Here is a 27170-nt window from a genome sequence, read left to right on the forward strand (position 1 = left end):
CTGATAGTTGTTTTTGGCATTATATTTTTTAAATTCATGTATTGCACAGGAAGAATAAGATTTAATCTGTGTTATGCACTTTTCGCACTGATTTATTATTTCTACAGATGCCTGAAGAATCTTGTTTTGAGGACTGTTATTATGAAATTCTGAGTCCTATTGATTTTAGGAAAGCTTTGGGTTTTCCTTCCCCTCCCTCCTCCTTCTCTAAAATATTTCAAAAAAACCCAACAACAACCAACCCACAACAAACAAACAAACAAAAACAACAAAAAAAACCCACAAGCAAACAAATAAAACATCCATGTTTCAGTGACACATTTTTGGCTGCAAAAGCTTCAGGAGCCTTGCAAGGCTGTCAGGATATACCTCACTTGGCTGTGTAAAATCAGTCACCTGAAATTTAAATGCAGTACATTAAGTAGCACATATTTGCCATTTAATTTCACTATTTCCTTTTTTCTTCCTGAGCTGTCATTACAACAGTTTGTCATATTTTTCATGTAAATTGCTACAATTGTGTATATTAAATCAACCCTTCTGACCCAAGCTGGACCCAAGAGGCAGTTCAGCAATAGCTAGACAAAGCTCGAAAAGCATAAAGCTTATTATTACTGCTTACCTTAGCAGTAATGACCTCCACAAGAGTTGTGATAACTCAGTGACAGACTTCTTCATGGTCTGTATGCTTTGATACTTCTATACTCCACTGCGTATGACAAATACTGGTTTTAAATTGTTCTATACTCATTTGTGCATTAAATCCAGAGTATAAGATTAACAATAATTTACTACCCTGTTGTGCTGGATAGACTGGATATTAATGAGTGCTTTTAAAATTATAAGGTAAATATAACGATGCAAGATGATCTTGTTTAGGTTTTTTTCGTTGTTTTGTTTGTTGGTGGTTTGGTTTTATTTTTGGTTTGGTTTTTTTTAGAATGTATATATGTCAATTAAATATAAATGAGGCAAATATTTCTATAATGCCATTTCTCTCAAGCATTCCAAGATTTTCTTGGAGCAAAGTCACAAACTGGAAACCCCATTCTAAACAAATAAAGGACATGGAAGATAAAATAACATGAAATTCAAATGAGTAGGTAAAAAGATGAAGTCAGTAATCTGTTTGAAGTAAGTCAATTACAGATCTGTATTTGATATCAAAAATTTGAGACAAAATGAATTGCAACATATCTTAAATTTGAATACCTTGTTGACACTACCTTCTCATTGCCATTGCAATCAAACCTAAACTGAACAAAAGCTCCTACTTTTTAATGACACTGTTACTTTTACTGAAATTAATAGATTACTTCTGGTCAAAGGTATATTTCATTTTGTGCCATCATTGCTCTAGAGATACTTTCTGTCAAGTTGCTTCATTAATCTCTCAGTCATGTAGGTTTTCGTAGCTTCAACTTCTTTCCAATCTCACTTTGCTAACTCTTTGTAGCTATAACCTAAGAACGTTTCTCACATAAAATGTGATCTTGGTTCATATAACTCCTGTTCCAGCTGATTAAACCCGTCAGACATATTGCTTTTGATTTTCTTGTTCTGTGACCACATTAAAAGCTAACCTACTGCTGTCATGTTCTAAAGAATCTATAATTCTCTTGCCTTTTCAGTTTTGTAGGTAATATTCTTCTTCCCATAACTTGTTAAAATCATCTGAAAAGTGACGGAGATTTCCAAGATACAAAACCAAGAGTAGTGAAATATTTGACAGATAAATGTTTTGATGGGAAAGATATTCTAAGTAATCCCATGTCATAATTTACTACTAATCAATTTTAAATGAATAAAATGCAACATAAACATTTACAATTACAGCATACTGATATACAAATATTTAGCTACTTCAGGATTGCTGAAGTAGGTATTAATGAAATGAGAACTGATAATCTGTAGTATACAAATTTTATGTGAAAAAGACTGACACTAAAAATACAAATAGCAAAGAGTATTTTTTTGTTAATTACTTTGTGGAAAAGCATAACTAATTGGTTTAATTGATCGTTACATAGGAATCCTCTCTCATAAATTTCAGTATCACCACAATGTAATTTAGTCTTTTTTCTTTAAGGTATATTTTACATGTCCTCCCCCCTTATGTTCAAACGTTAGAAATGCTAAGGTACATAACACTGCTAACATAGTTCATTAAGAAAAGGGTAAGCATTACCTTTATTAAACTGATTTTTAGGAATGCACTGATCTTTAACAGAGGGGTAAATATGCTTAATTCAACTGAAGTATGATATTTTATTCAGATTCCTAAACATTGCTTGTAATGATACTAGCAGATATCAGGTAGATAGATATGAAAACTTTCCTGTGTGTCATCAGGTTGACTAGAATTGCATTTTTTATGGCATTTCTGATTGAAAGTTGGTAGACTATGCAGTTATAATGACAAGATAATGTTTAATAGAGCCTTAATTAGCATCTAATTCTGCATCCATGCTTACTAGAAAAAGGTAATGCTTGGTGTCAGGAATCGTAGCATCCCTGTCACATTAGTACTTAAGTGATGAAGCCCTATGGTAGGTAGTCTAACAGTTTGTGAGAACTTTACTGTAGAAAACAAGTAGTCTTTCTACTACAAATTACTGTTTTTCTAGATTTGCAGCTGTTAACCATCAGAGTTGCAACAAAACATGTAAGTAGAAATACTAAGAACTAGTAAGTGGGTCATTTTGAAAACATCTCTTTTCAGAGAACCCTGACTTCTTCACCATGCCACTCAGAATGCTTTCCACATCTGGAGGAATCACTTCTAAATACAAATCTGCATGTATTTTCTATACTACCATGTGCTTTGTGATACAGAGGAGCTAAGAACTTCAAAATTTGTTACCGATTTGTTACTGACTTAAAATGGTAAGGTAGGATTATAGAGCATATAGTTAGGTATTTCTACCGCCTTTAGGTGATTTAGGCCTCATATGTACATAGGCAAAAAAAAAAAATTATATCAAAGTACAGTCCAATTTTGAAAACGCTTCTGGCATGTTTCAAAATATATTAGTCACGTACAACCGAATTAAAGCATAGAATATGGCTCATATATTGAAGACCAGTTTTCAGACATTCCAGTAATTCACAATTTGTTACAGATAGGATGTTCTTGGCATCTCTGGAAAAAACAGATAATCACTGTTTCCCCTTATTTCTGCTTTTCATTTTTAATGGAAAGGCAATATGCTTGTGTCTTGATGCTGTAATAGTATAGCCATATATTCCAAAAATAACGTAAGGTGAACATCATCACAATGCAAAGCTTGTGTTATTTCAATTTCAAAAGAGCTGGCCTTTTTTCATTCATGAGAAAACGAAAGTCAAGGAAATTCAGCATATACTGACTTTGTGACAAGTACGATTAATACAGTGTGCAATTCCTTGATTTAGGAAATATTTTCTAAATAGTCCTCTGTAGTAGTACACTTAAAATATTATTTTATTTAAAAAATCTCATTGCTTCTTTGAATCAACAGTATTTTCTAAGTTTTTTCTTAATTCAGGATTCTTACTTTCAGTGTGGCCTTTAAACGCCCAAGAAAAATTCCCTTTCCAAATTCCACACAATATGGATCATTCAGATCATAGAAATAACATAGTTCATTGTTAACAAGACAGATAGGACTTCTCATTGCATAGTGAAGCTCCCAGATTGCATTAATTCATTTAACTGAACAGCACAAAGTTAGACATGTCCAAATCTTTCATCTTCTGTTGGTTTTTGGAGAGCTGAAATCCAGGATGCATCCAATTTGTTGAGAAAGGAAAAAAAACATTAATCTAGGGCTTGACCCAATGTCCACTGAAAAAGTAAAAAATTAAATTATTCTAGTTGGTTTGGGATGAAGCTATTGACCATCTACAGCTACCTCCAATAATTAAATTAATATTACATATTGCTGAACAATCAAATTGTGATTTTTTTCTTCCTCAAGACAGCAAGATAAAGCAGAATGGCTTTCAAATTATTATTTTATTTTAAATTGTTATGAGTTCTAAGTAACAGTTCTAAGTCAAGGCAAAGCTTGGATTTTTGGAGAGTGTTCTCCAACTTTATTTGCAAAAGTGTTCTGCAGACTGAATAATCGGAACAACTGACTGCTGAAGTTAAAATTATGAACAGCATGCCCAGAATTCTGATGAGGAGGACTTTATAATCAATAATTCCCCATCTAAAAAGGACATATAAACATTCATGTTCTATTTTGACAAAGCTGTTTGCTTTATTGATTCACATTGTTGCTGCTTCTTTAAAGTATTGGATGATCTACTTCCCTAGCAAAAGAGAAGGTGATTGTTTTCTGAGATTCATAAATGTATTTGTAAACATCTCTTATAAAAAAAAAAAATCCCTTCATAGGTTTCACAGATTTCTTCTCTGACTCTATATAATGTTCAGAGATTGTTGTGTAACTTGATATGGTCTAAAACACTAAGGAAGAAATCAAGACCATACCATTAATATCATTGTAGTTTGTTCTGTAATGGAGATGTAATTTTCATATACTCTAGATGTTCTCCTTCACTCCTATACTCTTCTGGCTGGTAAAAAGGTTCAAATACTCACTTTCTGTTTCTCTTAGTAAAAGTCATGTTAGTGTATAACATAAGCACTAATAATATTTACAAGGCATAGTGGCATGAACTATACCAGGCAGAAAACATACAGTAAGTAATATTGCTGTGTAACTTCATTAGAAACAGAAATTCTAACAAATACATTATTCACCAGTTCAAACAGGTGGAAAGCTGCATTCCCTGAGGGAGAGAAAGTGTAACTAATGCAGTGTGATGCTCATTCCATGTTCATGCTCCCAATACTGGAAATCTGCATTTTGATACTGTCTGCACACACATTTTGTTCTAAGAGTAATTATCATTTAAGTTAAAAATACAACATGTGGCCAAAAAGGATATAATTAATGTAAATTATAATAGTAAGTCACTTCTTTGAAGTTCCATCTTGAAATTTTGAGGAACTCTTTCAGCTTGAACAATTACAAATTGAAAATATGGAAGTGTAGAAAAAATATTATGGAAGTTGCACGTGTATCTGTTTTGATCCTCTTGCCCATGGTTACAGGGACAATCTAAGAGGAAATATATTCTGAAAAACATTAATTTAAATTTAACTGGTGCCAGGAGCAGTTCTTGGGGAAGAAAAATAAGTGACAGACGGAAAACGCTAGAGTAAAAATGTAAGTACACACAGTTTAAAAAGCATTTATATGTGATCTCAATTCTATTTTACCATTAATAATGACTTTATGTTTTTCCTGAAGTGATAATTATTTCATTTAAATAGAACATCTGAAGAAATACTCTAAGACCAAGTAGCCAGAAAGGTAGTAAGTGGTAAATGTAGACTATGTTCTCTTTCAAAGGGTGCCCCTCAGCACACGAATTGCACCTTTTTGACAGCTATGCATACAAAAGCTCCACATCTATGGTTTTCACAAAGTCAACAACAGTATATACATTTACAGTATCATATTAAATATTTTATTGAAATAAGCAACAAAGAAACGAATTTGAACAGCTTGCCTCACTCTACTCCAACCAAAATCCTTGGCAAAAAAAAAAAAAAAAAAACCTTCCAAATACTTAGGAAAACCCACTCTTGAGGTCTACGTTCTGCTCATCTCTTGGTCTCTTTTTGATATAATGGGTATGCTCACAAAACACCTTTTTTTGCTATTACCTTTCCTGTTCAGAAAGGCAGGTGAGCGCAGTCCTATGATAACTGGGATGGGTGACATTTTTTATTGTTTGTTCTGTTTCTGTTCAGTTGGGGGCAGGGAAGTCGTGTGGTTTTGGGGGTGTTTTTTGTAGTTTTGGTTTTCGTTTTGTTTTCCAGAAAAGTGGAAGAGGTAGTAGACACTGAAATGACAGAGAAATCACTCTGTCTTTGGAGCAATTACTAAGCTTGCTTAGCAGACACACTGCAGACTTCAAGTTTCAACTGGTCAGGAATACAAGGAATACAGCTGGAAACCTGCAGGTTATAAAGTGACTGAGAAGTGGCACTGAGAAAAATGGAGAAGATGAGTGATACTGGGCATATGATCAAAAGTTTGGGGATCAAAGCAACTTAAAATGTCATTTAGTTAACCAGGTTTAAGCTTGTAAGCAGGGAATTGTTGGGAAGAACAAAGCAGATGAGGAGAAGCATGTGAAGAATTTTTTTTTTGGTTGTCTTTATTTGCTTTGAGTTATTGTTTGATTCAGAAAGATTCATATTGTATTTTTTAATCTATTAAAATTTGAGTTTTCTACTTTACATGTATTTTGTTTCACAGCTCACTACAAAAGTATTATAGGCTTATTCACTTCAAAGCTCTGGCTGTCTGGAGGTCTTGTCAAATTGAGAGAGTGAATATTTTACAAGAAGGAAGGCAGGAGGTAAATAATTGCTATAAATTCTTCAAAGTGAGAGAGATTAGTAGATAGTTGCCACATAGTTTAATACCAGGCACCCTTGTTTGTTATGATGATTAATGCCTTGGGTGACAGTACAGAAGACATACAAGTGGTAGGATTTAGACTGTTGTAAAAAATTTTATAATGAAATAGAGAATCAGACTCTGCACACATCAGAGCAATAGAAAAACACACATTTGTAGGTGACCGTGCCTGTCTTGTCATATATATGCACACACGCTACATTTAAATTTTAAAATGCAGATAGTAAAGTGCTATAGGTGGGCATTCTTATACTGACCAACTATGCAGTACATTTATATGAACAATAAAGGACTTCAGCCAATGCAACATACTAATCTCAAGGCAGTCAATTCTCTATTGCTTGAAGTTCTATCAGTGTGTAATGTCTTAAAATAGAATTCTCCAATTCAGACATAAGCCATAGTATTGACACAGAGTTACTAATAAAATTATCTCTTCACTGTGGTATAAAGAACAGTCTATATGACCATCAGAGCTTATGAACTTAAAATGTAATGGGTTTATGAATAATGGCACCAGTTAACGAATTTGAAAACAATTTTATCCTTCAGAACTTACCCTTGTTAAATGTTACAGGAATCTCAATGAGGTTGTGTAGATTTTCAAACAGGCTCTATTGGAATCCTTCGTTTGCTGACAAATTATGGATTTTATATTATATACATGACACTCTCCTTGGTTGACAGAGCTCTAGCAAGTACACAATTTGCATCTAACTTTCACTACAAAAATCAGTTTTGACAGTAGGGAACACACTGTGTAAACTACACACCAGACTCAAGAGTTATACAGATGTACACCCCCATGCATATCACATATTAATAATAAACTTCTCAAAATATTGAAAAATATTTCAGAAATTTATATGTACATTAAAAGTTAGCTGTACTAGTGACATTTATATATCTATATGAATATCTTTGATACCTGTAAGTGATATGTTTGTGTTGCCATTTCTGTCCTGTTAACGCATAGCGTTTCCGACGAATGTTAAATTTGGAGCTACCTCTAGTTTGGTCAGGCACACCACATCGAGGCTTCTTCATCCAGCTGCAAGAAACAGCACCACACAGTTAAAGCAACATGACAGAAAAATCATGACCACTGCATCTATCTAATAAAAACCTGTATAGTTTGTATAGCTTTACTGTCTCCCATAGAATTCAGAAACAAATTTATTTCCTGTTATTTTTCCTAGTTTTCTTTTGCTACAACTTCTGAACAAAGACTTCATAACTGGACAAGTCTTTCCCAATCAATCATATATTCTGATTCATTCCAGGTAATTATGATCTGTATTACTAACTCACTTGCTGAAGGTGAAGTTTAAGTATATACACAAAGATTCAGTCAAATCACTAGTTCCTAAATTATTTTTATTATTCTGTGAACCTTCTGTCTCATTGTCATGATATTTAAACAAGCCTCAAGTTCTTTTAATCAAAGCCCAGTCAACTGCCAGCTTTTTTTAAAAAAAATTCAAGATACTGAAACTGCTAATTATATGGTAATATTTTCTTCTATTTTACTCTTTTTCTACACAATGAGGAGTATCTCTTTGAAATTGTAAGTTCCTAGTGGAGATATTTAATTCAAGAATTCTGCCTAAGAATATTTAATGCTCAGCACAAAATCAAGCTGAAAAGACCTAAATCACAAAAACCAAAAATGACCATTGTAGCACCAGACTTTCCACAGAAGTGTTTGATTTTTTATAGTGGCCTTCAATATTTCTATGTTTTCCAATATTACAAAAACTTCAAATTCCAGATATGTCACAATTAGGATGATGTCTAAACCAAAAGCATTAATTCAACGGCAGTATCATTGAACTGTTTCTCACTTGTAGCGTAAGGGGATCTTTAGTTTGAGTAAAAGTGAACAAAACTCAGCTGAAGTTATCATTTTATATGAGCTGAATAGCTGCAGAACAATTTACCACCAGGAAGATAGAAAGATTAAAGACAATCACTGCAGAAGTAAAAAACAAATGTCCTCTATTACTTTTCCAGTTCGTTTGACTTTATTTCTACCACGCCAAATAATTACTGATGTAAAAGCTATAGTTTCCCGACGATATTTACCACAAGAGTAGTCATACCCTATTTCCAGGCTTGCATGAATGAATTTCTGACCATTAAACAGGCATTTAAGCATTGTTTCATAAATAGATACACATGCAGCAGCTGTATGTATGTATGACTGGATGACAGAAAAGTAATTTGAAATGTCATCTCAGATAGCAGAGTCCTTTTAAAACATGTGCAGGTAATAAAAACTCAAAAAAACCCCAACCAGCCAACCATCTTTCATTTTTTTCCAGTAGTTATTCTTAGTTCAAGATATGCAAAATTAAGAAAACCATCTTGCTTTGTCCAAATGGAAACATGAAATATTTACAGTACAAAGGAGTAGTTTGTGAGAGTATAGAAATATACAATCTAACGACATAATTGATTTTTTAGTTCTGTACTCAAGGAATGAGCTGTGCATTGTAAGTTTTACACCTGTTAATACAAGACAATCCATAGCTCACACGGAATGATTTTTTAGAGGTGGGCTAATCCAGTCAAAATCAGCCACCCTAATTTTCATACAGCCATACTTATAACACTTCATATAACTTGTAGTTATGGATATAAAAGCAAATTATTGCTTAAATGCCTAAGTAGGAGTTAAGCTCACCAGCCTGTGGGAAAATACAAAATTTTAGTGATAGTTCCAAGATGGCACTGCACCCCACTTGTACTGATAAAGAATATACAAGGTCAGTGCCTGCAAATATTTGGTGGGTGACACATCCATCAAGTAGCTCAAGTGGGGAAGCCAAAAATCATGACTTTGACTGCCTGAACTGAAGCCACTGAGTTCATAGACATCTTTTTCAAGTAAGAAACACAGAATGATTTGCTCTAATTTCTGCTCAGAATAATTACAACTGGCACATAAACCAGTTGACTATTATTTGTATTTGCAAGGAAGACAATGTTCTTTCCCTACTGTCTGTAAAGACAATACTGCAAAATATATAAAACTTTATCCCACCAGTATTTGCTGAAACACACTGCAACTTCAGGTTCCTCTATGTTTTTGAAAAGAAGCACCAATTCAAAAAGTAAATGTTAGCAATCTCTGGGATGAAATATTATTTAAAAGTTTAATTTGCTCTAATAATGAAATAAAATGACGGAAAGAAGCAGATCTTAGTTACGACCAAAGGGCAGTCTAGTCTTCTTAGTAAAATTATATCATATTTACACTTCAGCAAATGAGATTAAAGTTGGCTTAGACCTTGGAGAACTTTTAGACGCATTGTCAGTAACACTTTTTTGCAGTGCACGTTAGATCATCATGCAGTTACTACGGATTTTAATGACAGGGTATATTTAAATTATGCTGTTGGTACTGCATACACAGATTGCAGAAAAAGATATATATGTAACAAGATTTCAGTTTTCTCACCTTAAGGTGATATCACTACATCAAAAAAAAAAAGAAGCAAAGAATAAAGAAAAAACAAATAACTACTATATTTTGTTACAGGCACTGTACAAAAATGTCAGGGTCTTGTATAAAACATGTAATATATCACTTATAGTTGTATTGTTTCAAGGGCAATGACTTTAAATAAATGGAATTAGGCTTACCCCCAAAAAAAGGTTTAAATTAGTTAGCTTAACTGATGAAGACCTATTTTAATAACAGGGTTTTCTCACTGGCAAGCCAGGGTCAGGGAAGTGTAAACATTCCAAGCTGTGAATTTAAAAATTAATCTTCAAAGCTGTTATTGAAATAATCTCTCAAGTTATGTCGAAGGTTCAATACTCTTACAGAAAATAATGTTAGCATAAAATGTTTTCCACTTAAGATTTAACACAAAAAGTCAAGAACAATAGGCAGTATGGATTCAAAATTCAACATTGCATTATCTTAACAGAACTACTGACAATCCATTTTTAGCAAAAAGAAACATAGCTCAAAATAACATGTTATGAAATTCAAGCAGTCACAATTTATTCTTGCATTGACTTTGAAGTGGTGCGTACCTATCAAGAATGTTACGCTTGTATCCTTATTGGTTTGGATGGGCAGGGGATGTTCCATGTGGCTGTGCTGTCTAGCCCACTGATGTTCTTACTGTTCTTACAAGAGGACTGGGCTGTGGTTCACACACAATACAAATCTTAACTTAAAACAAACAGAAGCCTTTGCACAAGTGGTTCACTAGATTTCAGGAAATTATCTTCATGTAAAATTGAAGGAAAGATGCAATTTGCAGCTGAAGAGTTGGACTATCACCAAAACTGGCACCTAGATCTTAGCTGAGCTATGTTTAGCTGTCAGAATTTTAAAAAGATTAGTACATGGTTAGTATTAGAGTCCAGTTATTTCCAGCACAGAAATGAGGCAAAATGTTAATAACTTCTTGCACATAAATTTTCCTTTTTTTTTTTTTTAATATGTCATATATTTTTTCTTTAAACAGTAATGGTTCTCACACTGACTAGGAGGAAGACTTCCATCAGTAATAAGCATAAATGTTCATGACATTTGGGGCTACTTAGTATGTAATATGATCTTCCATCTGGGGGGAACTGACAAATAAAACATTCATTTCTATTTTGTTCCAAATATAGCTGCTTTTTACATAACATGATTAATGTCTTCCATGTTCTTGATTGTTTGTTGGAGTTTAATTATTTTTTTTTTAAATAATTGGTTTTAATTTAGAAAAGGTGCATACTGGTAATGACTGTGCTGCTCTTTAATCTGTTTGCTTCTGAACTTGTAGAAATCTTTTATGCAGCAGCCCCTCAAAATTAATACTTTATCAGGACTCAATAAAGAGGCTTAATTGTGACTAATGTACTCTATCTCTAGACTATGTCACATCAAATTCCTCTCTTAGCTCCATTAGTTTGAATCTTGAGGAGCTATATATGTCAAAAGAATTAAAACAGCTTAGACTCATAGAAAATCAGAAAAGATTACAATAAAAATATGCAGCAAAACTGTAATGCTCTTCCAGTGGAGAAGCAGCTGAAACTGAACTTCTTATATGAATAACTCAAGCCAGTTGACGAATTTTATCTTGTTTTTTGGGGGTCAGGAGGAAGAATCTCTTTCTGTCTCCTCACTTTCTTAAGCCTTCAGGAAAAAGTTTCAGCCTAATGCAGAATCAAAACATCAGAAAAACCCCTGCCTTTGTTTAAATACCCTACTCTCATTTATCCCTAATCAAAACTGATGTTTAGACTGTACAATGTATTTGGTGGTGGTGGTGGTGATTTTTGGTTGGGGATTTTTTCTCGGAGTTAAATGAAAAAAAGGAGAATAAAAGAGAGAGTCCAACTTGACTCAATGCAACTTAAATTATTGGCTGGAAAACCTATATACATTTATTTAAGGAAATTATTGACTAGCACCCTGAAACTTCTTGTGGGGAGAGATGGATACATTTTCTAAACATCTTTACCCTTCCCTACCGTAGTCCGCTATTACAAGACTTTACTGACGCTACTCTAAGTAATAGCAAGCAGTCAAAAGTGATGTAGGATACTGCATTTCAACCCTTTTACTGATGATGATTTGTCTGCAAGGCTTTTCACTGAATGTTTGCTGAGGGGACAAGACCTTATGCACAGCTTTTGTACAAAGACATTTACTAATAAAAAAGACAACCAAGTCAATTTCAACAGCTCAAAAGTTACTGTTCACTCTCACTCTTTAACTGATAATTAATATATAAACAACAGAGATCACACATAAATATGGTTATATCTGAATTATGAACCCTGAAGTAAACTCAGAATTTCATCTGAGCATTAAAATAAGCATATTTGCCATCCATTTATAAAAGATCACATTAAAATAAAATTACTGCTTTGTTACTATTGCACAAACTTAGTCAGCATCCTATACATAACCATTCTATCTTTACACCAAGAAGTTTGTAATGTACCCCTTTAAACTGCAAAACACATTTTCGGAAAAAAAAAAATCAAAACAAAACAAAACACCAAGCATGTATAGCAGTTTTAAGAAAAGACAACTAGCCTTTTTCTGCTTAGTATGTTTGGTTTAGGGATATGAAAGACCAGGATGTCAACAGTGGCTCCATTTCCAGAAGTCTCCTGTTTAATGAATCATTGATAGTGTTTGATAATATATAAATTAATCACATAAAATATTGTGGCACCTCATGGAAATGTCAGACACTGTTTTCACTGGGTTTGACATTGTAATGATACTTGTATTCAGAATGTCCCTCATATTATTATGCCATTATGTCGTCTGTCCCTAACCCTCACTCTTCCTTATCCCCAGCAACAAGCACGGATCATGCTTGTCAGGCAACTTGGGAAACAAATTAAAAACCACAGTAAAACCATGCAAATGGTGAGGGGAAAAATGAACACTGTTCATATTTATGCATACCAAAATACTCATTGAGGGATTATCTTTTTTTCAGAGCAACAAAATCCCACCAGAAGACTTTGGTGATGATGCTGGAGGACATTGTTTCTCTGTTAATATCCCCAAAGTTGGTTCCTATCAAGTTACTACTATAATCTCTTTTAATTTTTTGTCCTTCTGAAGACGAAGAGGCACATCATAATCTCTTCTCAAGACATGCTAGAGAAGCAGGTAAATCCTCACGCACAAGATGACAACATATTGTTTTCACATGGTTCCTGCTGTACTGTCTGTTTTGTAATCCCAGTACTGTACGTGATTATAGTATATTAATTACAGGGAAACAAATGGTAAACTGTCACATATTTCTGGCCAAACAAGAGTATATGTACTTGCTATGTAGACGAAAGGGAAAATTATTTCAAACATTTATAAAATACTGTCATAAACGAACAATGGAAAAAAAAAGTTTATCCTTTGTTACATAATCACATCTCCCAAGAATATTCAGTGGTGATAATTGGTGGTAACTTGAGGCCACAGTTTAGTTTAATGAGTTTGGTTTTTTTCTCAAGTCTTTATGAATCAGTTATGTTCCCAACTTGACTCCAGTTAATGTAATAACAAAAGTGTAATTATATGTCAAATTCACCCAGCATGAGTTACATGCAACTATGAATTGCCATGCTTTCATATCTTTCTGTGTAGAAGAAATATCATGCATTAAAATATTTGGAAGACTCAATATCCACTAGATTGTAAAATTAATGTTTTTGACTGCTGCATAGATGTATTCCTTTGTCTCTCAAACAGCAGAACTGAAGACAACCTTGCTGACATGCTGGCCAGCAAGCCCAATTTAGCAAACGAACCACTTCCCTTTGCAATTAAAATTTTGTTTTGGTTTGGTTTGTTTTTCAACTTGCTAGCTGATACTCTAAACCAAGAGATAGCCTCCGCTTTTCCTTAGGTTACCACTTTCTATCCTCTCTATATTCTAACTGTGAACAGATTCTTTTCGTGTTAGTGAAATATATTGCCTTTTACAAAGCTGCCACCACGGTGCCTTTAAAAGGCTACTTGTGCCTGATGTAACAGCACTCTCCTCTCAAGGATCAATCACTGAAGCTGTATAAAGAGCCAAGTCTCTCCACTCTGCAGGTTGAATCATAAACATACTTTAGAGCATCACTTTCTCACAAGGCGTTTACTGCTATCGCGCTGCATGTTCTAAGGTCCTTTAAATTCCTAAACTAAGGGATGTGAGATCAACTCACCTCCCCTTAGGGCAGGCCTAAAATCTGCTTTGCTTTATTGCTTTTCAATGCAATAATGCATGTGTCAGTGGAATGAAATGATTTTTCCAATCCTGTCAGTATTTTGGGTAGTCTCTTCCCTAAACTCTAAATAGTAGAAAAATCATTCATGTCAGCTACTTTACTAAAAATGAATAATGAAAGATGACACATTGAGTTGGGTTTGGTAAATGGGAAATGAAGAATGATTTTTTTTCCCCTCCCCCAAAAAGCATTTTAGAGAAGGAGTAGAAATATATTTCAATAAAGTAAATGCTGGATATGTAGTGACAGTACTACTTCATTATTGTTTGCTTTTCAAGCCAAGCAACTTTTTCTAAAACCACAAGACAATCTTTATTACATTTTAACTGGAACGAGTCCAACAAGCACTTTGAATCTTAGTACCAGATCCATTTTCTTAGTGGTGTACTAATACTACTTCTTTTTTCTTTTTCTTCTTTTTCCTGGCACATTTCTAAATTTTAGTAGAGTACAGAGTTGTTTGGAAGTGTCTTTTAATTGCTCTGTTTCTCAAAGTTTGTCTGTGTTCAGTAAAATCAGATGCTGCCTGCCTTAAACAACTTCAGAATTGCAAAGGGCATGCAAAACTAATCCGATTTTACTGCAAGTAAAAATGACCACACCTGGTCTTTTGTTACTGGAAACCATTAAATAAATGAGGCAGTGGAGTGTGCTAAAATACTTTGCAATGAGTATAAGGAATATTACACTTAAGATTTTCCAGTAAGAAAAGACGCTTTCCACTGTGAAACCTTACATGAATTCTTGCCAATCTTGAATCAGTTTCTCCACTTCCACATTGACAACCTTTTGGCCCTTTCTTTAAGTAATCCTGAAACATTTTCTGTGCAACCACATGCCTAATAACAGGCAGGCAGGTGACTACCTGCTACCATGAAATACAGAACATGAGAAAAAAAAAAAGGCAAGGAGAGAGAGAAACATTTTAACTCCCCATCTGAAGCTGTGACACTATTTGGATATCCCGGTCACCCTGCTTCATGTGATATAAAGTTTTTCCAGTTCTATTTTACCTTGCTTGAAACAGAAAAGTCAAGAGCAGTTCAGTACTGGTTACTTACTCAATTGTGTTCCTGTCCACTTTTCCTGTCATATTAATGCCATAGAACTGCTGCATGGCAGCTATAGCTGATTGCATGGTTTCTGCAGAGCGCAACACCGACATTCGGGGGTCAGTTGGTGGAAGGTAGCCATACTTTTGTAACCATACCTGCAATGACAAGTGCAGTGGCTATTAAATAGAAATTAGAGGTAAATAAAATGCTCCCTAGTAATTAGGTTTTGTACCGTATATAATGAAGCCTCTAATTCACCAAGCATAAATCTTGTTAGTTTTGTGTTGTTTGGGTTTTTTTAATTATTTTAATTTTTTTTTCAGAGAATAAATTCTTGGGGGCTTTTATTTCATCTCCTTTATTAAAGATTCTGCTGTTTTAAGACTTACAGTGCTTTCTATCCAGGAGCCAGCTGTCTGTATTATCTGAAACTTGTCCTTCAACTATTTATTTAATATATTTATTTATTCAAAGTCACAACTTAAGCACCTAACTCTGGCCTTAGGCACTTCAAGAATTTATTAAAGCAGACAAAATATAACATCTACAATACATGCCACATATAATTGATCAGCCACAGGGTACATAAGAATATTCACCAACTACAGTAATAAATCCACAATAGCTCTCACAGTTACACTATATTGTTATAATCTCTCAAAGACTATGAAAGAGAGGGTGGGGAGATATTCAGCTTTCCGGGAAGAATATTTAAATCACATACTTATAGGCAAAGCAGGTGGCCAGGAGATAGTGAAGCAGCTGAGTCTGTGCCCACTTACAGGAAACTCCCTGATAAGAGGATCTTCCTTTTTACATCGAGATGGATTTAATGCCAACCCTGATGCTCTTAATTGTGTAGAAGTGAGAGGGAGAAAGTATGGTACAAATAACTGAAAGCTTTATGGATTAAAGCCAATTATCTCAAGAACACCTGGAAAAAGCCCCTGAAACATGCTGTCCTCTTGAGGCAATATTTCACAAACAAGTAGCTGCAGTTAGCTTAATGTTTCTAAGCATTCTCAAAATCTAGCTTATACAAAGCACAGTGTAAGACTTTTGAGGCAATGAGAGCAGTGATACACCTTTAAAAATATCTTAGCTTCTCATCTAAGGACTGAACTACTCACTAGAATGAAAGGTACACTCATCACTTCTCTGCAAGACACAGTTAAATTGTCTTGCTGCAGCTTCACTCTCCCCAGTAACAAAGTACTTGTGACCTCAGAAATGTGATCTTCTGTTTAAAAAAAAAAATAGATAAACAAATAAAAAATTGGTTCATCCACCTCTTTCAAACATATCACATCCCAGTTCAAGGATTCTGAATCATTACATTAATGAATGCTATCCACCCACTCTCCCCTTACAGTGTTTTGGGCTCTAACTGCCTCACACAACACTTGTGCGGTTTTTATCTGTTTATACTCACTGTTTACACACAGCCTAACACCAAACCGTGTAGCTGCAATTTTCAGCCTTCAGTTTAGCTTGCAGAGTCCACCCAATTCAGTTCCGTAGCAGGTTAACCATGTTAATGGCACACTCCCATTTTACAGACCCAGTGAAAAAGCTCAAGATGGATCAATTCATTGCTGTGGTTCACTTTACTGATGCTGAACATGTGTTATAGGTGAACATTGCCTCTTGTAAATAAAAGATGAAATCTTCCAGTTATAAGCTCAGATATTTCTAATTTAAACAGGTTTACCTTACCATAGTGCAGTTCAGACACCATCTTACCAATGTCTGTGAGCTCCACACAACATGGAGATACAGAGCAGACAGGATTAAGACCCAGCCTAACCTCTTTCACCTTCACACCTTCTCTATATACAAGAGCCATTCAGAAGAAGAACAAAATTATGTTTAATAGATAGGAAGATGCTCTCATTTCTACATCCAACTTTATATACTCCTGACTTCTTGCACTTTTCAGCTTCAAGGGTGAAATTGTGAGCACTAAGTTTCTGCTAGGTTTGGGTCACCACACAAATAATTTTGTTTATGAGTTGCTTTGCACAGGAAGTCTGTTTTGCCTCCCATTGTTGAAAGGTTTCCCTGAAAGGCCAGCTAGCGGTGGAATGATGGCAAGAGCAATGCAATATGTGGAAACAAAAGCATGGAAATAAGAGATCAGTTTGACACAGAGTGGGTTGGTTTCCGTGTAGCGAGTCCTTTTGAATTAATATCTACAATAGTGTATCTAAGAATGGGGTTATTTTGAGATTCATCCTCTGAAGTCATTGCATAAAAGGCAAGGGAAACGATGTCACAGACAGTGATATTAAAACAAATGATCGGACAGGGAAAAACATAATTCTGAGCAGCATGTCACTGTTGTCTAAAATTATGCCACCTTCTTGTCACCTTCTCAGCATGAATTTGGAATACAGACACATAGCAGGGCTTTTCATGAAGTTCTCTTTCAGGCACTAAGGGCACACAAGATTGCTTGGTAGGCTTGTGAGGCCACCTATCACCTCTCAAAACCATCCTCACTGTGGATAACTGAAGGAGACAAACATACGGGGTTACAAGTAACCACATTTACAAGAAGCTAAACCTTCATATATCTGAATTAGAAAAGTTATAAAGAGAGAGAGAAAAAATATCTTGGGGAGTACTGCTCATGGGAGAAGGGGAGAGGACAAACTGGCATCTAGCAGAGTGCCACTGTAGACATGGGAAAACGAAGAGAGGTGGCTCAGAAACAGCAGGAGAGGACACTGTAGCCTTTCCCTTTATAAAAAGATGTAAATACAAGCTAAATACAGGATGCCTTCTAGTCACTTGCTATCATTGAGCAAAGGAAGTAGACCACCTGGGTCTTCCTTCAGCCTTCAAAATAGCAACCAGAAAACACAGCCAACATATCAGAAAGTCAGATGACGCTCTGAAAACAAGTTTCTTTTTTTTAAAAATTCAGACAAATCGATGCCCAAGGCTAATAACTGGTGAATGCTTGAGAGCTAGTAGCATTAAATGTTACTGGTGTTCTGTCCTTGTAAGAAAGGATCACAAAACAAGAAAAGAGACAACAAATCTGGTTCCTGTTGCATTTCTCAGATTCCTCAGCTTTCTATTAAAATTTTTGAAGCACCTTGGCTCAGTCTGCCCGACACCTGAAATATGCCCCTCAGATACTATTGTGCATAGTCCAAATGCTGGGAACTGTGGAGGAGAAGCTTAACTTTAAAATGAAGTCCAAAATACATAGGTGGGTAAAACGACAAAGAGGAAAAGAGACAGAGTGAGGCAGTCACAGCAGGAGAACAAAGGAGAACAAATTTCTCACTGCCTTGTATTTTTGAGGCAATCTATTATGACCACAAAAATTTCCCCCTCTACTGAAATTAAATTTACCCCTGCCTTAATGCACTTCAGCAATGGCAGTGCAGTGTTGGTGAACCACCTGTAATTCTGAGGAACTCATCTGTCTTGGAACAAGGAAATGGTGAAGTAGATTCATCTAACATGTAATGTCTGGGATGCCAACAGAGACCCTTTACATAGACTCCAAAATCAGTGATATGTCCCATTCCTTTAAACAGTTTATGCAGATAAAATACTGCTACTTCAAGTGAAGTTTTGGGGTGGGAGTTTCTTGTCCTGCAGGAAATGAAAGCCATGGTAACCTCTCATGGTAACCACAGAAAAACACAGCTGGAAGACAACAGGCTCCACCACTTCCCTCCCTATTACAGCGCTTTACTGTCCCACTGCTCTGAAGTTTGCCTCTGTGTTGAATCTCCCTTATTATAAATTAAGCCTGTAACTTCTCATTTTACCTGCTACAGGTGAGGAGAACCAATTATTCCTTTCCCCTCTGCAGCAGCCTTTTATGTATTTGAACTCACTTATGTGAGTCACACTTTTTAACATCTTTACATAAAGAAACGCCTTTTGTTTAATCTTATTTCATTGTCCACATTAACCTCCAGCAAACTAGAAGCTAAAGTCTATCTTTACTAAGCATCTGCTTGCACTACATTTGTATGCTAGTTCCCAGTGTCAGCCTATTATCAAACACTGGAGAATAGCTGAAGAGTGCTATTAGTTCAGAAGAACATGGACACACAAACATTTCATTTGGCAGGGAAAAAAAAATGCTTAAAAATATTCTTTCTCACTAATTGAACTTTAAGGCTTATGTCCCATTTATCCATACATTTTAAAATGATAAAACTATGCCTTACATGCACTTTTTCCACCAGAAAAATTCCTTCCCTTTCTCTCCTCATAACTGCAAGGAAATTGTAGGGAAAAAGATAAACAGAACCCATTGGTGATGAAACCTGTAGAGATACTAGGAGTTTGCTGGAGATCCACCATTTCTGCAGGAGCCTATGGAACCTGTAAGTGCTCAGCACGAGTTGTATCATTTTCCAGATTTTGGATGTCATTGACTAGAAACCTAGGGGTTTGTTTTTTTCTGCCACGATTAAAAGATCTTTTCATTTTAGTTTTTAAACGTTACTTATACTATGCTCTACAGATCACCTGGCTATGGAATAGATAGCATTTTGTCACACGGCTGTATGTTCATCTCCTCTAAAGGATAAAGCATGAGCTATCTTAGAGTATATTAAATACACCAACAGACTTCAATCATTCAGATGTTTGCTAATGTGGGAAGAAAGAGTGCTCTCAAAACCAGTATGTTGACACCAAACTGTTACTAAGAACAAAGAAAACCCATATATCATCATAAAACATTAAGCAAGAACATTACAAAGATAATCAGTTCCAGAGAGCTTACTAATTTCTAAGATAGAACTTATCAACAAATTATTAATGTTCCTGAATAACAGTGCATAGTATAAGCTACAGTACAATTATGTTCTATGAACCTGAAAGCTTAGTAAATCAAACAGTCTAATAAAGCATGGATCAAAACAATTTCATGTACACCTGCAGTAGTGCAGCTACATATCATTATTATTCATGTATTCCTGTTCCTTTTTTAGATTTTATGATGAAAACAAAGCTCTTATTTGTGCTGAGTAAAACTGTGAGATTTCCTAGTTTCAAAAGATTTTGAATTTTGTTTTTTAATACACTTCCACTAAAGATCATAGAATCATAGACTAGTTTGGGTTGGAAGGGACCTTCAGAGGTCATCTAGTCCAACACCCCTGCAATAACCAGGGACACCTTCAACTAGATCAGGTTGCTCAGAGCCCTGTCCAGCCTGGCCTTGAACGTCTCCAGGGATGGGGCATCTACCACCTCTCTGGGCAACTTGTGCCAGTATCTCAGCACTCTCATTGCAAAAATTTCTTCCTCATGTCTAACCTGAATCTCCCCTCTTTTAGTTTAACACTATTACCCCTTGTGCAGTTATAACATGCCATTCTAAAAAGTCTGTCCCCATCCTTCTTAAAGGCTCCTTTTAAGTACTGAATAAGGTCTTCCTGGAACCTTCTCTCATCCAGGTTGAACAACCCCCACTCTCTCAGCCTGTCCTCATAGCAGAGGTGTTCCAGGCCTCCTGTTCATGGCCCTCCTCTGGACCCTCTCCAACAGGTCCACGTCTTTCCTGTACTGAGGGCTCTGGAGCTGCACGCAGGACTCCAGGTGGGATCTCACCAGAGCAGAGGGGCAGAATCACCTCCCTTGACCTGCTGGTCACACTCATTTTGATGCAGCCCAAGGTACGGTTGGCCTTCTGGGCTGCGAGCGCACATTTTTGGGTCATGTCCAATCTTTCATCCACCAATGCCCCCAAGTCCTTTTCCACAGGGCTGCTCTCAATCCCTTCATCCTCCAGCCTGTAGTGATAACAGGGGTTGCCCTGACCCAGGTGTAAGACCTAAGATACTCTAAGTGAAATTATTTAAAATGTCTGAGTGATTCAGGAGACTTACATTTCAGAAAGCATACATTTCAGTATCTAACTGACACTGATCACCACAGGATTTAGCAGTTCAAGCGCTGATGCAATTTTGAAAAGACATTGAAGGCTTTTACTATGGTATGGATAACTAAGCTAACTCCAAAATCAGAATCCATATGACCAGGTCATTTCTCCATTGAGGCCAATTAATCATGGCTAACGGTTTGTTTTAATTACAGAGCTAACCACTGCAGCTAATACTGACTTGCCAGTAACAACCTTACAGCCAGATAGACAGACAGAAGTGTTTACACAGAGCATTATAGGCAATCTTCTGCTTTTTTTCCTATGTCATATTTGTAATGCCACCAGTTTCTCATTGGTGATTTTGTTTGTTTTGTGTTTTTGTTTTTTGGTTTTGTTTTTAACAGAAGACACTGATGTGAACTTACAGAATAGGTATACTATGTAACTATTTGGTATCTATCTAGTGAGAAAAACACTTCCAAAAAAAAAGCATATAACAAGAACAAGTCCAGGAAAGTCTGACCTAGTCTATCAGAAAAGTCTACAGAATGAGAATAAGAATTATGATAGATAATATAATAGGTTAATAGTTATGACTGGCTTGCTACCTATCGTTGCAATTTGAGATAACTAATCCTTAACAGGTAATAAAGAGCTTGCATGTTCAGAATACATTAGTCTGGAATGCCTTGAATTTCACAAACAAATCCACTTATTGGAAGTTGTATATCAGGGTGGAAAGACCTGAAATAGAAGGAATCATGTTCAAGTCAAGGAACTATCTTGTTTGTCATTATGAACACACCAAAAAAAAAGTACCCCTTGCAAAATTTACTTCTCCAATGACCTAATCTAGAAAGTGATCAACTTATTTACTTGTGAGTTACTGTGACAACTCCTCCAAAAAACAATTTAGATGTGGTATTGACATAGTCTTAGACACGTTAATGACTGTAAACTTTTGTGGATTACAGAATTTGTAATAAGAACTTAATAATTCAAAAACATCTGTGGGATGTCTAGGTTGCAGACTGTACTATTGTAAATACTTAGATGCAGTACTATAATAGAAGTAGCAGAGTTGAGCTGACACAAGTGTATGGTGACTGAGATATTTTTAAAAGTGAGCTTCTGGTCCCAGTGAGAGGTATTTTCATTGCAAGAATCAAGACTGCAGCCCAATGCCAGAAGCCTTACCTGGTTAGTGATTCAAACCAGTCAGATTCCAAGAAGTGGCAAAAGTAAAAAAGCAAAATATAGTCAAAACTGTTTGCTGATTTCCTCTCATTTATAATTCAAGTTTAGCTTAAATATGCTAAATCCTCTGCTTTACTGCCACATTTGTCCACGGAAAAATAACGTATTTTGAAAGCAGCAGGAATGCAAGGCATGAAAGAGCAGCCAGGAGCACCAGGACAGAGCCATTTGCAGATTCCAGACAGGTGGGGGCACCTACCAGTAAGTCTCAGATGTAGGATCTACATGCAAAGCTGCTTGAGAGACTCTGAAATAGACTTGGAACAGGGATCAGTTACTACCCAGCTCCAAAGGCAGGAGTTACATCGTTCATTCACTACTTCTCTGAGTGTCTGTACTGAGAGTGGGTTAGTGTTGTAACAACTATGACACAAATCCTTGCCCTGGAAAGAAACTCTTTGTACCTTGATCTTTCCCTGTAACAGCACATTTATAACTGACTGCAGAATACGGAGCTTATTCATTAGTTGCTCAGGCAAATTTTCTCCAGTCACTAACAGAAATCTCTAGAGAAGTCTGGCATGGACCCAGACCAGTGGAGACACTTCCACAAATAAAACTAACAGTTCTAGTAGATCATATAGCATATTTTAGGGGACACTGTCCTTATATCTTACTAGAATTTCTACAGCCTCTAGGAAAATAGCTCTGCAGGGCTAACGATGCTGTGTTGGATAATATGGCTGCATGAGGCATGACTGCTTCAGAAAAAAAAAAAATCTAGGGCCATTAAGACATTTAGAGATTGAAGCATGTCTCCTATGAGGAAAGACTGAAAGAGCTGCGACTGTTCAGCCTGGATGAAAAAAGGCTCAGGGGAGATCTTATCTATATGTACAAATATCTGAAGGGAGGGAATAGAGAAGATGGAGTCAGGGTTTTTTCAGCAGTGCCCAGTGACAGGACCAGAGGCTATGGGCACAAACTGAAACACAGGAGTTTCCTTCTCAGCATAAGGAAATGCTTTTTCACTGTGAGGGTGACTTAGCACTAGTACGGGTTGCCCTGAGATGTCATGGAGTCTCCATCCTCAGAGATTCTGAAAAGCCATCTGGACATGGCCTTGGGCAGCCCTGCTTGAGAAAGGGGTTGGACCAGACGACCTCTAAAGGTCCCTTCCAACTTCAACCATTCTGTGTGATTCTGTGGTTCTAGACTGAAGCTCCCAAAACTGTAATACCTTCGAGACTTGTAGAATCCCACTCATACTGGCTCAAACATAGAAAAGTCCCTGAGGGATTAGAAATCCAGGTAAGTCATTACTGATATTTTTATAGGGTTTTTTTTCCCCCAAGGTGTGTTGTAATAGTTACTCTAAAATTACTCCAGACTAATTCTCACATGGTCAAACAAAACAATAGATTCTTTTACTGTGTACACTACTCTCAAACTGAAGTGAATGTATATTTTAGCTCGCGGAGAGAAAGGTGCATAGGTGCATACAGGAATGTGTCCTGAGGCTGCCTGATTTAAATTAGCAATTCAAACAGACTGTTCAGCTGACTTCATTGCAAAACCTTGGTTTGAAAAAGAAGACTTCTAACTTTGGCTAAGCATGTACTCCTTGTGAATTACGTTTATAGTGACTGATTTTCTCAGACAGACACTCTCCTCATGGAGAAGGGGAGACTTCACTTGGTATTAGAAATCACATGCTTGTAACCAGTGTCATTCCAAGACTTCCAAGACAAGAAAAACAGTATTCACCAAGGAGGAAAAACATGCCTACATGTTTATCTTCTTGAATACCCAGCATGTTTCATGGGCCCTCTTACCTTCAGTCTATAAGGCATTGTCACTGCTCCTAACACGAGGACAAAAAAATGGACTGGCAGACAATCAGAAAATATCAACATGGGAACAACAATAATTATTATTATTTATGCAGTAGAAGTCAGATAGTTTGCTATAAGAAGCAACAGAGCTCAATTGTACTATGTTGAAAAAAGAATGGGAGTCAATTCCTTCATCAAAAATAGATGCTATCTAGTTCAATGTGAAATGACGAAACAGTTTATAGGAAGGAGAGACTGAAAACCACTATGTACAAGGGGTATTGAGTAATTTAATCTTTTAAACAAGCTAAAGTAGAAAAAATAAAGACTAATTCTTCATAGTCATCCATAGTCATTGAAAAAAAAATGAGGGGACAGTCTTGGAGATAACAACCTATCTAGTAGAGTGTTGCAAGATTAGGGAAAAAAGTCCTCATGTTCAAGAATGAAAGTAAGTGCCAGGAAGTTAATTCTCCACAGAACTCTCTTTCTACAATACCTGTCCAATAACACATTTTATTTATTAATCTCAAACTAAAGAAAAATTTGGGTGCAATATCACAACTTTTTACCTGATAGCTAAGCAGTCTGATTTCTGGAACACATTTTGCAAGGACTGTGGTCTACTCATTTGACAACCATCATATTGTGGGGTATGGAGGTTGCCCACAAGATTCCATAATCTTCAGTCCCTATAGGGCTCATTTTATTTCTCCAACCTTTTACTTTTTTTTTGCCTAATTCTCTCCCTCTCTGTGTATCTTCTGAGAGGTTACTCATGAATTCATAAGGACTGTCTCACTGCTTCCATCACCATCCTACGAGCAGCAAAGTCTCAAAGTGCTTGGCACTAGCTGGGAATGGCCACAGACTATTTTAGGCTCTGAGTATATCATTGCAGTCAAACACATACTTCAAGAGGGAGGCATTCATATCAGTGAAACTTAACAGTAACATAGGATTTTTCCTTCTAGACTGTAAAATCATTCTCAGCAGCAGCCACATCACACAAATAGAAACTGTATACTACTATAAGACTAACGTAAAAAAATTGCTTATTTGGTATATCTTCTATGGCACAATTGTAAATTACAAACTGTCACATTAAAAAAAAAAAAAAAGAAAAATATACCAACAGCTAATAAACTAAAAAACCCATTAATCAGCACTGTATTTCTTTATATGTTCCAATAGGTTGCTTCAAATGATCTTATTAAAAGTATTAAAACTTTGTTCTAAGACATTTACATAGGAAAAACAAATACATAATGTACCAACAGATGGTGTTGCACTACTTTAAAAAGGATGGTGGGAAGGTATTCCATAATAACAAAAACAAAAGGTCAAGCTGCAAAATTCCTTTAGGGAAATGATTATTCAAACCATATCTGACACTTAGTATTTGAAACCATTAAACAAAAAATCTTTACTATTATAGTTTATGCAGGTTTAGGTTTACATCAGTGAAGTAAATGAATTGCAAGTTAAACATCCATAGGAAATGTGACATGGCCAAACTTTTTTTTCCTCCATACCACTTCTATTTAATTTGCTTCATTATAATATTTTTCCTCATTTTATAGACAGAATAAACATAATATTTTGAATAATAAACACATCCATTAAATATCTATGCAAATATTTCCCATATAGATATCAATATATTGAATATTCTTATATTTTGGATTAAATTAAAACTGCATTAAAGCAAAAGAACAGAAATGCAACAACAGATTGCATATTTTTTTCTGGATTTATACTTCATAGTTTTTTTTACTACACCTTTACAGGTAAGATTACATGTAAACTCATACTGTACTGCATAGAAACCACATTTGGAAGTCTGTGTCTTTAAAAAAGAAGTGGCTATGCTAAAGTCAACAGCAAAGTTGCCTTCAGTGGAAAAAGAAATTATTTAATTGAATGAGATACTTCCTTTATTTTGTTGAATGTTAATTTTATTTTCTTTCCTTTCTATGCTTTTTCAGCAATTAATGAAGTCACTACTACTTGTAATATAAATTTTTATGGCACAGTATGTTTTTAAATATAAATTGATAATTAGCTCATTTTAAAATTGAAAATATCTTTTTTTCCTGTCTTATGTTTTTCAAAGTCAGATATATAAGATGTAAAATTTAAGATACTGTGCTTCCTTGCTGGATATCATTCTATATTTTAGAAACGCTTCTTTTTTTTACAATCAAGCTGATATAAAATTTGTGATATTTTCAGTACTATAATAGCTCTTCAAAAAATCTGATTCATGTTTTCCTGTAGAAACATGTAGATAGAAGATGAAGACGGATTTTCTAAGCCACATTAATTGTACAGAGAGTTTGTCACTTCCCAGGGAGAGACAAGAAAAGAATGCAATGAACATAAAAGGTAATACTGTCATTTCCCAAATTACTTTATTTGGGCCACACAGCAGAATGAAAACAACAAAACAATGTAAATACTACAACACAACATAATTTGAAAGGAAAACCTTGTAACTTCTGCAAAGAGGCCAGGGAGCTGATAGAGCAGAAAGGAAGTAAAATCCCTGAAAGCTCTGATTTGTTCTTTGGAGAAATGAATCCAGCTGGGAGGAAGGAGGGCAACATTTTAATTCGGCCACTCTCTTCCTGTTTTGCAATGAAGACAATCCACTCAGCTACACAGTACATCTATCTGAGTAGAAGCTGTAAGGAGGAAAAGAAACAGGCAGTACAGAAACCACCTTCTTCTCTGTTCTCTCCTCTTTTAGTTTCTGACTTAGTCCCCAGTTTTGAAAATGTTAGTCCAATAGAGGAGTTTCCATGGGATATTGATCTGTAATTAATGTTTCCCACTTTCATTTCCAGCCCTTCTTCAGAAAATGCCTGTAGGAGGTGACTGTGCCACAGGGAGCGCAGGGATCAATCGGAATGTAGCACTTCCAGTTTTACACACTTGCTTCTAATAATTCTTTCTGGTAATTTATGCA

The 27170-nt window shown here is 35.6% G+C and overlaps 1 protein-coding gene across 2 annotated transcripts in view; it reads right to left on the minus strand.

Moving 5' to 3' along the window:
• MMP16 (matrix metallopeptidase 16) overlaps positions 1-27170 on the minus strand; it is a 178043-nt gene that overhangs the window by 74888 nt on the left and 75985 nt on the right. The window contains exons 2-3 of one of the 2 annotated variants that reach the window (XM_065628035.1): positions 15308-15456; positions 7417-7539 (exon numbers count right to left, since the gene is read on the minus strand). In XM_065628035.1, the coding sequence (XP_065484107.1) occupies positions 7417-7539; positions 15308-15456 (272 nt within the window). The remainder of the gene's footprint in view (positions 1-7416; positions 7540-15307; positions 15457-27170) is intronic. The other variant, XM_065628036.1, reaches the window with a different exon arrangement.

Source organism: Caloenas nicobarica, chromosome 2, assembly GCF_036013445.1.
Source record: "Caloenas nicobarica isolate bCalNic1 chromosome 2, bCalNic1.hap1, whole genome shotgun sequence".
NCBI classification, from domain to species: Eukaryota; Metazoa; Chordata; class Aves; order Columbiformes; family Columbidae; genus Caloenas; species Caloenas nicobarica.